Genomic DNA, 14,862 nt, shown 5'->3' with positions numbered 1-14,862 from the left:
TCCTCTGAAGGATTCGGAGGAAACCAGTAAGACTGGGTAAGTTGGTAGGGATGATCTGGGGAAATTGATGTGAATCTTGACTGATAGCGTTTCTTCTCTCTGAAGTAGAATAGGACAGTAGTGCACCAAGAAATTAGGAGCAGTGAAGATGAAAACTGGTATGAAGACTGGTACAAACTGACCGAGACTAGTCTAGGAGCATGTAAAGTACTTCCATGTGGCTAACATTGAAGAACACAGATTGTGGGCAAAGGAATGAGAAAGCTGAAGGATAAAAATCTGCAGTCAGAGGTTGCTGATTTGGTCAGGAAGTGCAATATAAGAATTTTCAGAGTTAACGTCTAAGGTGTGGTCATGCAGTGGTTGCTGTTGTGCGATGTTGGTGAAGGTAGTTGGGAAAGAGCAGGTCAAATAACTTTGAAGTTAACTTGTGGGATGGACACTTGGCTATTTAAGATATTATTGTGAAGGCATTAATTGGTCACATGCCAAAAACCACAGGGAAGAGGGTGACTGGTCAGTCAGCTGTTGCCAACAAGGTAGAGGGGGTTGATGAGAAATAGTGTGATGTGAAAGGAAGGCAGGGTTTTTGCATGAGGACAAGCATGTAATGATTTGTTAGGAGAAACTGGCATGGCATAGAGAGATGGTTTGTTTTAAGAAGCTTGCAGTTTTCTTGAGAGTGTTGTTGAAACTAGAACCTTCCTTCTCACTAGTACTTATGTCTTATCACCATTATTTAGGTTGTATAATAATCAACACAATGGTCAGGAGTTAGTAATAATTTTTTCAGTTAGAGCACATTCAAGATCATCTCTGTAAGGCCATAATTCTCACATTCAGATATGCATTCTTCAGTGAGAAATAGTAACTGCATTTGCTCATGGATACATTGGCATATGGACAATATATCATATGTCATACTAGAAAACAGAATGCAGACTGCTAACTTGCCATGTAGCCATACTTCTAAGTAACCTCCCTACTTCCCTCTAGTTCCTTTCTCTACCTGCAACCCCTTCCTTTAGCCCCCCAGATACTCTCTGATTTCCTTTCCCAAAATATATATCTTGAGTGTGTCACTTTCTACTGAAAAACCTTCGTTAATTATTTACTGTCTCTGTAATAAAGTCTCCACTCCAGCCCAGCCCCCCTTGAAATGATTCTACCTTACTCATGTACATTCATTACTTTTTTTTTTGAGACGGAGTCTCGCTCTGTCACCAGGCTGGAGTGCAGTGGTGCAATCTCAGCTCACTGCAGCTTCCGCCTCCCGGGTTCAAGCGATTCTCCTGCCTCAGCCTCCCAAGTAGCTGGGACTACAGGTGCGCACCACCACGCCCAGCTAATTTTTGTATTTTTATATTTTTAGTAGCGATGGGGTTTCACAATGTTGGCCAGGATGGTTTCGATCTCTTGACCTCATGATCCCCCCGCCTCGGCCTCCCAAAGTGCTGGGATTACAGGCATGAGCCACTGCCTGGCCCGTTCATTACCTTTTATGCTCTCCAACATTCCTCATACAAGTATGCATAGATTACTGTGCATACTTTTGACTGCTCATTCTCTATCTGAATTGGCCTCCTAGTCTGCAGGAAGAAGAATTCTGCCAAATCCTTTAAGGCCCAATTTTGTACTTCTTTTATGGATCCACTGAAGTTGGAATAAATCTCAATTGAGGTGGGGCTAATCTCTTGGTCTTCTGTATTTCCTTAGGTCTTTTATTGGTGCCCCAGGTACAGCACATTTAGGCTGCCTTGTATTTTGATTTGTTGCATGTTCATAAGTCTCCAGAGGGACAGGCATTAGATCTAAGCTATTTTGTATCCTCTTATGGTGTCTAGCATAATATTCCAGACATACAGAAGATGCTCAGTGGATATAAGTTGAAATGTTGAAAAAGCTAGAAATCAGAGCATTTGCTCCTAACTTGCTCTATGATCTGTTTGGTTTGGATTTCTCCATGTAATGTGGGAAAATTGATTTCCTCATTTTTTTTGAGGAAGTGCTTTGAGTTCATTTGTTGTGAGATGATAACAAAGCTTTAGTAAATTCCCTATGTGTAAAGAATTTAGAATTTATAAGCATTCTGCGGATCTTCTGAAGCCTTTGGACTTTCTTTTTTTTTTTTAATTTGAAAGATTGAGATCTGGGAGGGGTGTTAAAGCTATTCCCTAATGTGGTATTGAAGTTGCTCTAGAGTTGGAAGAATGGCCAGAGATTGTGTGAGCCCAGCAGTTTCCTTTGAAACCAAACAATTTACCCTTAAGGAAAAATCACCACTTCATGCTATTTTATTAATATATCCATACTTTTTACTTATTTATATTAATTAAAATGAGTTGATAGCAAAGGCCATCACAGGAGATGTAATATACTGAATTATGCACACAATGGAGTTTTAGACAAGTAGCTCTATAAATGTTGTATTTCTGTGTCTTTCAGCTTCATTTGAACTTATTACATTTTTGAGTCTAATAAGCTCTGATTAGCCATCCATATTTTTTCTCTATACAAATTAGTTCTATTTTTTTCCTCCTTCTAGAATCACCCCTCTCATACCTATTTTTAAATTTAAATTTAAAATGTTTTAATGACATGCTGTATCTGCTATTAATATTTTCAGGATATTGGTCTATTACCTCATTGCAATTTCAGCAAAATCATTTTGTAGAGCCTTTTTTTGGATTCAGAAGATGCAGGATTGGAGTTCTGTGTTTTTGCCATTTGCTGACCATTTGATCTTGGTCAAGTTATTTCACCTTTTTATGCCTCACTGTTAAAATAGGAATAATGTCCTTCTATATCACTGGGTTGTTGTGCACAAACATCACTTTGTAAATTCTGAAATGAAATATAAATGTAATAAAAACCACAACAATAAGTAAGATGTTAGTCAAGCTTCAGCATTGGTGTGCTGGTAAATATTCGAAAACAGGCTTCTGGTGGGTGGAAAACCCTTGATTTATAGCATTTGCCAAGTTTGGTGGTTCTGAATACCGCTTTCTTGGCTGATTTCAGGCTATGAAATGAGACATCATTGCGGAGGGGTGAAGTTGGGAAGAGAAGAGCCCAGTTGGCTTTGACAGTTTCTATGAGCTGGCTGCAGCACACTACAGACTTTAGGGGGAATTCTTTGTATTTACCTATGCTTTTGTTAGGACATAAAGAAAAGTAAAAGCATTCTACTGAAACTTAAAATCATAATTGAACAATTTTCCTGATGAGAGATTTTATTTTGTAAATTTATTTTGGGCTGTGAATGTAGGATTGCTCATAAAAAATCAATTTCTTTGTTAATTTAATGTGGCATCTGCTCTCAGGTAAATTTTGTGGGGTAAATAAAATAAAGATTTTGTCTAAAACTCACAAAACTTCTTTCTTTCAGGAAATTGTTTCCATTGATTATGTTCCTATATACCTAATGAAACTCATATAATAAACTTATAAAAATAAAAGAAACATATATTTTAGGCATTAAAGCATATATTTTAAACAGATTAAATGTGATTGATTACAGACTGTCAGCAGCTGGTAGGTGTGTTTTGTTAGCATTTCTAGTTGCACCCAGTTGGTTTTTAAAACCTAATGATATTGTACCTTTTGGGAGGAAGTGTGGCGTAGTTGAAAGCAGGGACATTAGAAAGAATTCCTGGGTTCAAATCCTGGCTCTGCATTTACTCACTGTGTATCTTTGGGCAAGTGATTAGCTTGCTTTTCTTTCTCATTATTATTGGAATAAGGACAATCATAATACCTTATTTCATTCTCACAGGTTGTTGCGAGGATGAAATGAGGAAAAACTGTATACAGAAAGGTCTTAGGGCAGTGTCCGGCACATAGTGTTTACATTATTGTTATTTTAAAATTCTTTAAGTTCACATACCTGACAAATCTTTACTGAATTTCCTATATAGAATAGATTATTTCCAAAGTTTATTTTTTAAAAGCTGGTTCTGGTTATACCCTAAATAAAGATCAATAAATAGATATTGTACTATACTACTGATGTTGAAAAAATAACTGGTAAACTTTTTCATATTAAGTTTATAGTTTCTTGGTTGTTATACTTCACAATTTTTTTAGCCCCATAAGAGTAGTATTGATAATGACTTACATAAAAAGTACACAATTATTTCATAGAAACCAGGAGTGAAGGTGAACAGGAATGTTAAGCCCCATCTATAGATGGGGGAACTTATCAGTTAGTAACATCTCATAGTATTTCCCTTTTGGGACACTTCTCTAATAACTCCTTCCCCTCTTAGCAGAGCTGGTGTCTCTTCTTTGGATTTCCAAAATATCCAGCTTACACCTTTAATAAGCACTTCTCTTTCAGTGTTGTCAAATAGATTGTTGCATCTGACTCTCTTACTATTCATTCATATCTGTTATCTTTAGCATCTAGTCCAGTATCTACCACTTCGTAAATGCTTGGTAAATACCGATGAGCGATTGGATAACTGCAAAGAACATTTCCTTTGTGTTTATTTTAATATTTATATATGAATGCTTTGAACGAGCTGAAATCTTGCAGTGTTTTTCCACTGATAAAATATGTAATGTGTTTGGTGTATTTTGGCTATGGCTAGTGGACTTTCTCTTTTTTCCTTCTCTTTTTCTCAGGCTGAAAGTTTAGAAGAGAAGAATATGGCTAAAATTCATCGTGGTCAGCTGGAGAAGTTGAAATCACAGTGTGACAGACTGACAGAGGAATTAACCCAGAATGAAAATGAGAACAAAAAACTGAGGCTAAAATATCAATGTTTGAAGGATCAACTAGAAGAAAGGGTAAAAATATGAGTGAATTCTAATTTCAAATTCTAATTTCAATTTTAATTTCCTCTAGAAAATATTTTATATATCAACAAATGATAATTGTAATCCTTCACAGGGAAGTTGTATTGGTGCCCCCCAAAAAAGTCAGTTTATTAGAATGCTGTGATTTTTATTCTTTCAACCACCCATTCAGCTTCTAATACATTTGAAGGGTAAGATTTGATTTTAAATTTTTTCTGTCTTAAAATAGAAATTTAGAAATGAAGTAGAAAAAAAGGGAATGATGGTTTATTGAGGATCTACTATAAGTCAGATATTTATGCCAACTGATTTACCTATGTCTATCCATCATTTAAGTCTTACAACTCTTTGGGTTAGTGTCTTAGTCTGTTTGAGCTGCTATAACAGAATGCTATAGACTGGATAGAAGAAAAACAACAGAAATTTATTTCTCTTGGTTCTGGAGGCTGGGAAGTCCAAGATCAAGGTGCTGGCAGAATCAGTGTCTGGTGAGGGCATGCTTTCTGGTTCACAGATGCTTCTTCTTGCTGTGTCTTCACATAACAGAAGTGGAGAGAGAGCTCTCTGGGGTCTCTTTTATAAGGGCATTAATCCTATTCATAAGGGTTCTACCCATTCACCTCCCAAATCACCTCCCAATCACCTCCCAAATCACCTCCCACCCTCAATTATCATCACATTGTAGATTCAGTTTCAACTATGAATTTTGGGGTACACACATTCAGTCTGTAGCAATTAGGTTTTATTGCTCCCTTTTGAGTGACAAAATTGAGGTTCAAATTACCTAATGGTTAAGTGTTCACTTATGTGGTAGGTAGGCACTGTAACTATTAATTCTCATGGTAAGAAGGTTGTAACTTTGGTACATCCCCACCAGGCTCACTGCTTTCCTTTGAGTAGATGTGTAAAATTATTGAGTGACTTCATATATCGTGTTGGATAGAATAATAAATATTTTTAGAAGTCACTACTTTTGAGGTTCTCTTGTGGCAAAAAGTCAACTAAGAATAGGAAACAGAATATTTAAATTTGTTTTATCTTTCACCCACTTCCTAAAAGGGTTTGAAATTGAAGGTAATAGAAGTCAAATGTAAAAAATGACCATCAAAGTATGGTTAATAGGATGAGACACTATATACATGGGCCAAATGAATGCACGTATGTGCTCAATCAGGGTTACTTAAATCTATGATGAAAGGAATTAGCACTGGGTTGATTGTCATAAAACTACTCAAAACTTCTAGGAAGAAACTTTCTTAATGCTTTGCTTACATTTCCGCTTTTTGTTGTGTATAAGATGTTGCTACTATTAATATATATAATTAATATATATTAATATATAGAGTAGTAAAAAAATTACATATAAATATAAAATTAAATATATATATAAATTCTCTAGTAATTGGTAAAGCAAGGAAATAAAATGTAAGTTAGTTAGGAGTTTATGATTAAATGTGCTTATGTTGCTAAATGTAGGCCTACAGTCTTGAAAACAGCTGTCATTTAGTTCTATGTCATGCTTTGTTTTGATTGTGTCTAATGTTCACATGTATTTAATGTATCTATTGGCAGGTTGTAGTTCTGGTGATAATGCTAAATTTTTCAACTTTTTCATAATAAAATTCTAATTTATGAAATTATGAAGTTAGCCAGAAGATTGCATTAATGTGTTTTATATTTCCATAGCTGCATTTAAGAAATAGTGGTGAAAAATTCGATATGTTGAAAATGTCAGCTGGGCATGGTAGCCCATGCCTTTAATCCCAGCACTTTGAGAGGCTGAGGTGGGCGGATCACCTGAGGTTAGGAATTTGAGACCAGCCTGGCCAACGTGGTGAAGCCCTGTCTCTGCTAAAAATACAAAAATTAGCCGGGTGTGGTGGCGAGCACCTGTAATCCCAGCTATTCAGGTGGCTGAGGCAGGAGAATCACTTGAACCCGGGGGGCGGAAAGTTGCAGCGAGCCGAGATCGTGCCACTGCACTCCAGCCTGGGCGACAGCGCGAGACTCCATCTCAAAAAAAAAAAATAAATAAAAAATACATGCTGCTTCACAGATTCTGCTTATGATATTTCAGATGCATGTGTTATCACCCATTCATATAAGTGGAGCATTCACTTTAGAACAGAGCTTGAAGAATTAATGATTTTATTTTAATATTGCTATGTATTGAGCATCTGCTATATGGCAGGCATTGTGCTGGATGTTGAGGATAGGACAGAGATAAGATACATGTTTGTTGTTGGCTAACACATAGTGGGATTTTTAAAAACAAAATCTCTTTCAGTTGTTAAAACTATGTAGTCAAGTCCTGACAATGGGTGCTAATGCAGAGAAAAGATGGTCTCTGTATCCTAAAATGGCATATAATCTTAACGATACACACGCAAACATGCTTATATATATGTAGTTTATATGCTTTCTAATCTTTAATATTTAGTTTTCATGTACATGATTGCTATGTACTTTAGGTTAACTTAGCTGTTTGTGTTGATCCATTTATAGTTAGCTATGAATCAAAATTTTGTTGGATTGAGCCAACTACAGATAGGGACTTTCTCTTTGAGAGATAGTGTAGCAATAATGATTATGCGTAAAACTTTGAATTCTTTCCTACCTGTGTGGCTTTAGGCAAGTTATTTAAAACTCAAAGCCTCAGTTTTATCATCCTTCAAATGGGCATAATAATACCTTTATTAGGATTAAGTGTGAGGATGTATGTAAAGTGCTTGGCATGGTATCTTGTATCTAATAAGATATCAGTTAATGGTAGCTGCCATTATTTTGTTATTGTTATGTTTCCAAATATATGCTGACTACTGGTTCAACCAAGCAGTCAACCAATTGGCATATATGGAATGACTGCCTACGGTCAGCCTAATGATGTGTTAGTAATAAAAATAATGTGCCTATGATTTACCTAATCATAAAGCCACAGAACTTTGCTGATGGGAAGTTTAGAACCAGACTATGTTGAATCATTTGAAACAGAGGAGGCACACATGTGAAAAGAGCTGGCCCGTTCATCAGCAAGTGATATTGAAGGCACATGTGTTAAGCAAACCAAACAGGTGGGCACTTTTATAATTATGCTTGATATTTGAGGAGACGAATTACACCTTGGTCATATTTCCATCTCCAAGACCAGGCACAGAGCCTGACACATAGTAGGTAATTTATAAGTAAATTATGGACAAAGAGGTATGTGTGTATACACACACACGCACACATACACACACACACACGCGCGCGCACACACACACATATGTATATATGTAAAGAAATATGGATACACATACACACATGTATAAGGTGGCCAGTCTGGGGCAGATAAAAGCAAGAAAACGAAATAAAAATATGTTTTCAATGAAGGAAAGCCCAGTGACTAGTAGCCTGAAGATTACCATGTAAGCAATGCAATGAATTTGATAAATGAGGCCTTATGGGTTGAAGGGACAGCTCTGCTACAATCAAAAGGGGTGGACGCTTTCTAATTTGCTTAACAAGGTGGTATTTTTGCATGCCCATCCTCAACATCAATGTGTGATGTTACTGAGGCTACCAATACACACAGCCTTTTTTTTAAAGCCTTGCTTTTATTTTGACTGTGTGGTTTTAGATTGTGTTTCTTGTCATGTTATTATTACCTGGTAAGCTAAGAAATATTAAAACTGCATCAAAATTCATATAAACCATTAGCATCAGTGGTAGCATTAATCAGTGGGAGAACACTGCCGTTGCTAAATATCCACAGAATAACTGACTTTAGCATATTTTCCTCATGTATTCAGTGGTGATATATGGTATTAAAATGCATTTTTTCTAACATCTGATTTTGCTTTATCAAATGTTATTTTTCAGTTTTACATGACAAAGAGAACGAGTGTTATGCAACCCACAGATTTTTACATATTCATTTGGTACTTTTATTACTAGCTTCTAACCAGGGCAAAAAAGCTACCCTGAAATATTATAGAAAGAATTTTCTCCCATCCCTAGTATCATTAAAATTTATTGTTCCTTTTGCTTACATTTTACGGTGAAATATTTGATTCTTCTTTTGTTTCAGAAGAATCTTACTGATATTAATCTTTTGATTTTCATGACATTTACCTGTTTACTCTATCAGAAATATATTTTTATTAGTTTCACTGGAATCTGTGAATCAACAAGTGTTAGTGCATAATTGAATCATTTTTGTTCAGCCAGTCAGCATTAAAGTTTACGTAATGAAGGTTTTAAATGCCTGATCTATATGGATCTGCACCCTATGTAATTAAAAAAATTCGTTTGCAAATAGTTATGAGTTTATAAATGACATCAGCTGTCTTTGTAAAGTCAAGTAGTTTGGTAGTAGATATATTTAAAAAATTGATTTTAATTTTGAATATGTTTGTATAGTTTTAAAATAGCTGACACTGAAAATTGACATTATTTTATAAATTATTTTTTATATACTGCATATGTTTTCTTCATCCTTATGTTTTATAAATGTGGCTGTTTTATCAAAGAATATATACAATATTTTGTGCAGATGTATTTATATACAATGAGAAAAATTTGTAAAGAAAGTGATAGCAATATTATGAGATTGTTTTCCTAAGTCTAACACAAACACCATAAAGACATTTATTTTCCAGTATTAGTGAAGGAATAATTTAATTTTACTGATGATTTTCATTTTATATATACAAGAATCTGAGAAATTATAGGTATATAGAATATCTTGTTCTTGGATATTCTAGGCAGAATTATGAGAATATGTTTCTTGTTACTAGGTACCCAAACCTGGAGGAATTCAGAGATACCAGCCACCCTCATTTTACTTTTCTCCTTTAATCCACCCATAATCACCTCCGTACATGGAGCTTCCTCTGTTACAAAAGATGCTGTCTTACGCCTTTAGTTAGCTAGCCTTGACAATGTTGCAAGTTCGTCAGGAGTTTTTCAGTCTTTCTGCCCCTGAAAAATCTATGTATTACCTTTTGTTTAACAAGCATTGTCTCAGAGTTTACACGGTAGCACTGGACTACTGAGACAAAGCTGGTAATGAGAGGAGAGAGTTCCCTGACCCCCCTTGCAGGATGTGCAACAGGGTTGTGGCTTGTCTGTTGGGCTGCCATGCACACTGAAACCTCTTATGGGAGGGGGAGCACACAGATTGGCAGGTGCAGGAGTTGGGGCAACTACCTCTGGGATCCAGCCCCACAGTAGCATCCAGGTGTGGGTGTCTGTGACTCCTGAGGCCCTAGTAGGCATGTGTCACAGTGCACTCTTTTAGCCTTGCCATCTGCAGATGGCTTAAGTGTTAAACAGCTCAGTGCTCTCTTGGTACCCAGGTCCTGTCCGGCATCCAGGAAGAATCAATTCACGCATGGACTTGAAGGATGAATGCACGGTTTTATTGAGTGATGGAGGTGGCTGTCAGCAGGATGGATGGGGAGCTGGAGGGGGGATGGAGTGGGAAGATGATCTTCCCCTGGAGTTTGGCCATCCAGTAGCCGATCTCCTCTCCAACCGTCCCCAGTGTAACTCCTCTTGATGTTCAGATGCTCCTCTCTTTTGTCTGTCACACCATTCTGCCATTTTTCTGCCCTTCTGTTCATCTTCTTTTCTGCTCAGGGAGCCAGGGGTTTGGGGTTTATATGGGTACCAGATAGAGGGATGGGTGGGCCAAAAGGCAACGTTTGGGCACAAAAACAGGAATTTTTGTTCTCATTTAGGGCCATGGTTTCCAGCCTTGAGGGTGCAGCCTTTGTGGGCAGCTGCCCCTCTTCTACCCCATATTTCCATGTGTACTGTCCATATCAGTAATTCCAAAAAACATTTGGTATCAGTGTTAAAGTTTATAAGAATTTTAAACAGAAGGTCAGCTCCCAATACCTTATTTTATAGATGAGGTTCTGGCCCAAAGAGTTAACTGACTTACCTAAGAGCTCCCGGCTATCCTTGGGTAGAAATGGAAATAGGATTCAGGGTTACCAGTCCTGTTCTTTCCATTGATCAAAATCGGTAAGAACCATTTCTGGCCAGTGTTAATTGGAGACACTGAGCTATCTCATTTAATACTTACTTGTTTCAATAGCTATGCTTAGTTCTCTTTAGAGGACCTTATTTTCTGCTATTAATTCTTTCAGAAGATGAGAAAAACTTCAATGAAACAATTAAGAGATAGTTTAAGACCAGAAATTATGAGACATCTAAGGCTATAGCAATTGATAGGAACTTGTGTTGAATAGATCGGGATGCATAGAAATGCATTTTTGTTCCTTCCCATGAAAAGATTTATTTAAGTCATCTATAAAGTGACACCTAGTAACATTTTAAAGCTGTCATTATGTTGGATAAAAACACTTGAAATCGTTTTCTTATACAACATATGGATCTTTAAAAAATGGTAGTTATAATTGACATTTGCAAGTGTATTTATGATGCCCATTTCTACAGATGGTAGAAACTGAAGTTGAGAGAATATAGTGACTTGCTCAACACTGCATAGAAACATGGTAGAAACAGGATATAAGCATACAGTCCTTGTATTCTTCTCCTTTATTTATTGCCAGCAAAATGAATCTCTTTTCATTGAACTCTTAGCATTGAATTTAAATTTAGGGTTATTGCATTCAACAAATTACCATATACTCTTATTTTTTGGTCTGACAAATTTTGGAATGTGAGTCATCAATGATTTTGTTAGAAAAATCTAATTAAAACCTGAACTTTCCACATAAAACATATCTGTGAGAGGAAACAGTGAATCAGTGTTTTTAAACTTTGTGTTTCTGTTCTAATTTAACCATCTGTTTAGGATTGCTATTTTTTGATGATGGGGAAAAATATATATGATTTTCAGATGTCTGTTCTATGAAGTATTCACTACTTTGCAAAGTCACATTGTCACATTTTTGACTAAGAGGTACTTGATGGTAACAGGCAGAATTTTCTGACTTCAGATTTTTCTAGAGAAATCAGAAAAATAGAAGCAAATGAGCTGTTGACTTCTAGCATTTACTTTAATGTTTACACTTTAGGCCATTTTTAGGCAGCTTGTGGTCTTTTTTTTGGTGGTACAGATATTTTAAGTTGTGTGAGTAGAATAAAGTTGTAGTCACCACACATTAATTTAGAAGCAAATTTAAACCAGATACTCTAAGTAAACACTAACTAGCATGTTATGAGTAATTTCCTGTTAGATTCCCATCTTCTTAATAAAAACAATAATAAAAATAATAAAATGGTTGAAGGCAAATGATACATTTTTAGGAGTTTTCATTTAAAGTATGTTTAATTGAATCACATGTAACCATTAAGCCCAGAGTACTCCTTGACTTTTACAGAGAATAGGCTGAAATAACAGAGTGCTTCCCATTTATGAAATGTAATGTCAGATGTTAAGAAAACAGTATAGAATGCAAAAATGAAGTGAATATACAATGGGAAGGGAGAGGATGCATTTATATGTGCAGCTGTGGCAAAGAGAAGGGAAAAAATAAAGGTGCATAGAAATACTTCTGGTTTCTACTTTCTGAATTAGAACACAGCTATGATGAAGCCGTTTTGGCAATGACTTTCCTACCAACTATTTACAATCAAAGAGGTTGATTTTAAGTGAATTACAGGAGTAAAGTCAAAGTTTACCAGTTGTACCCACTCCTGACTTGGACTTGATTGAGAGGCCTGCTATTAAATCCTTAACTCACTGAGGGGTTGATAACTACAAGGGTCTAGAGGAGAAGGCAAACATGTTCTGCACTTTCCATTAAAATCCTTTACTAGTAGCTTGATTTCATTTACTTCCACAGTTGTGAGTGATCCCTGTAGTGTGGATATCAGGCTAAATAATGGTGTATACCATTGGTTGAGGTGAAAAAAGCCGATGGAATAGGCAACATGAAAGTTCTGTATCATATCTGTTTCAGTTAAGCAATCTTAGCTGGCTTTGGTTGACCCTAAAACATAAAGTGAAAGTCTGGGTTTGTTTTCATTGAGTTTTTCTTTCATCAACATTTAAATTGTTTATTGACTCAGTTCATTTTGTTGTTTAATGTTGAACAAGCAATAATCAATAAATTTTAGGAAAAACACCTAAGAGGTGCTTGTTATATACAGGTTATTTTATTTGGACTTTCATTTTTAAGTTTAAAAAATATTCTTTCATAAGAAAAGTATTAATGATAGACTGGATTAAGAAAATGTGGCACATATACACCATGGAATACTATGCAGCCGTAAAAAAGGATGAGTTCATGTCCTTTGTAGGGACATGGATGAAGCTGGAAACCGTCATTCTCAGCAACTATTGCAAGGACAAAAAACCAAACACCGCATGTTCTCACTCATAGGTGGGAACTGAACAATGGGAACGTCACACACCGGGGCCTGTCGTGGGGCGGGGGGAGCGGTGAGGGATAGCATTAGGAGATATACCTAATGTAAATGACGAGTTAGTGGGTACATCACACCAACATGGCACATGTATACATATGTAACAAACCTGCACGTTGTGCACATGTACCCTAGAACTTAAAGTATAATAAAAAAAAAAAAACAACTCAGAATAAAATTCAGTATCCTTTAAGAAAAAAAAAAAGAGGAAGAAATCTTGATGGTTATTAAAGACACTGTAACCTTATAAACATTTCTCTCAAGATGAATGATAATTTTTTTCTTTTGAAAATTAAACAATGTTCATTCCAAATGCATAATTTGAAACTCTAGTTGTTTGTTCCCTTGTCCATATTTCATTTCAGAAATAGAAATGCATCAAAATTGGCTGATTTTTAAATTATGGATGTTATTTCTATTTCCAGGCATTTGTCTTGAGAGAAATATGTAATAAGAATAAAACTTAATGAATGCATAAAGTATCATTTAGAAGGTATTTGTTATTTCAACTTTGAATATTAATTTCTAGGAACGTATCCAATACATATCCTAACACGTTCTGATTATGCTGTTCATCGTCTTTGTATTGCTCAATACTTTCCTAGAAAAAGACAATGAAAAGCCTGAGGCAGAATAATTTCTTTAAATGTGGTTAAAAGTTTGAATTAGAATTTCCATTTTTTTGATTCTGGTTTATGGAAACAAACTTTTGTAAGCCTGCCTAAGACCAGGTTATAGATTGGAAAGTCATTCACACCCAAGTTTTAACCTGCATCAAATCTTAAAGCCAGTGTTTTGATATGCCATCCCGTTTTTCTATTAGCTCCATTGTTTTACTAAGGCTCTTGCATACTCTTAACGCTATTAATCATAACTTCTTCCCCTCTTTTGGAGGAAATAGTATAAAGCAATCCTCTGCTTATCAGAGGAGAAGGAAGACAGTGTATCTAACCCACAAAATGGTAGCATTTTTGTTTTAGAAACCAATCTTAGAGTAGAAATCATAGTGTTCCTTTGCTTGTTAAATACATGTAAAGAATCAGCTCATTCTCTCACACATGGACCCATATTTAGTTCATCAGCTGATCTTATTGACTCTACTTTAAAATTGATTCTGCATCTGAATACTTCTTACCACTTCCAGGGCTCTCACTATTGTGATATCGTCTTGTCTTGATAGTTACAATAGCCTCGCCACTGACAAGGTGATTGTCCTCAATGAATTAAACAATTAATTGTGGCAACAAAAGAGAACTAACTTACTGTAGCATGAGAAGTTATTTGAGTTCAGAGATTAAAATTTTTTTCTTGTTTATAATTTTTAAAAATTGTTGTATTGGTTGTATGCTTGACACATTTAATATGCTCAAAAATGCTTGTCAATGAGTAGAACATAAAAGCTTATTTATGTTTTAGCAAGATTTATGAAATGACTGCTATGTGAGACAGTCTAGTAGGGGCTGGGATATGTAAATAAAGAAGGATAAGATCTTCACATTAGAGGTACTCACAGTCTGATGAGGAGACAGACATAGAAGACACAGAGTAGTGAGTGGCAGAGCAGAAATTTAAATTTTAGAGGTTATAGATTGCAAAGCCTGTCATACCTAAGTTTTAACCTGCATCAAATCATATGGCCAGTGTTCCCATTTGCCATTCCTTTTTTCTATTAGCTCT

The 14,862-nt window shown here is 35.8% G+C and overlaps 1 protein-coding gene across 27 annotated transcripts in view; it reads left to right on the top strand.

Moving 5' to 3' along the window:
• The window catches only part of CEP128 (centrosomal protein 128), a 484,430-nt gene that overhangs the window by 176,701 nt on the left and 292,867 nt on the right, over positions 1-14,862 (top strand). For all 27 annotated transcript variants that reach the window (XR_010151258.1, XR_010151259.1, XR_010151253.1 and 24 more), the window contains one exon: positions 4,627-4,791. Coding sequence is in view for 18 of the 27 variants with exons in the window: in XM_063793855.1 (XP_063649925.1) it covers positions 4,627-4,791 (165 nt within the window). In the remaining 9 variants the exon portion in view is untranslated. The remainder of the gene's footprint in view (positions 1-4,626; positions 4,792-14,862) is intronic.

The sequence above is a fragment of the Pan troglodytes genome, chromosome 15 (genome assembly GCF_028858775.2).
Source record: "Pan troglodytes isolate AG18354 chromosome 15, NHGRI_mPanTro3-v2.0_pri, whole genome shotgun sequence".
NCBI classification, from domain to species: Eukaryota; Metazoa; Chordata; class Mammalia; order Primates; family Hominidae; genus Pan; species Pan troglodytes.
The sequence above is the reverse complement of the archived record's forward strand: the minus strand, read 5'-3'. Positions and strand labels throughout refer to the sequence as shown.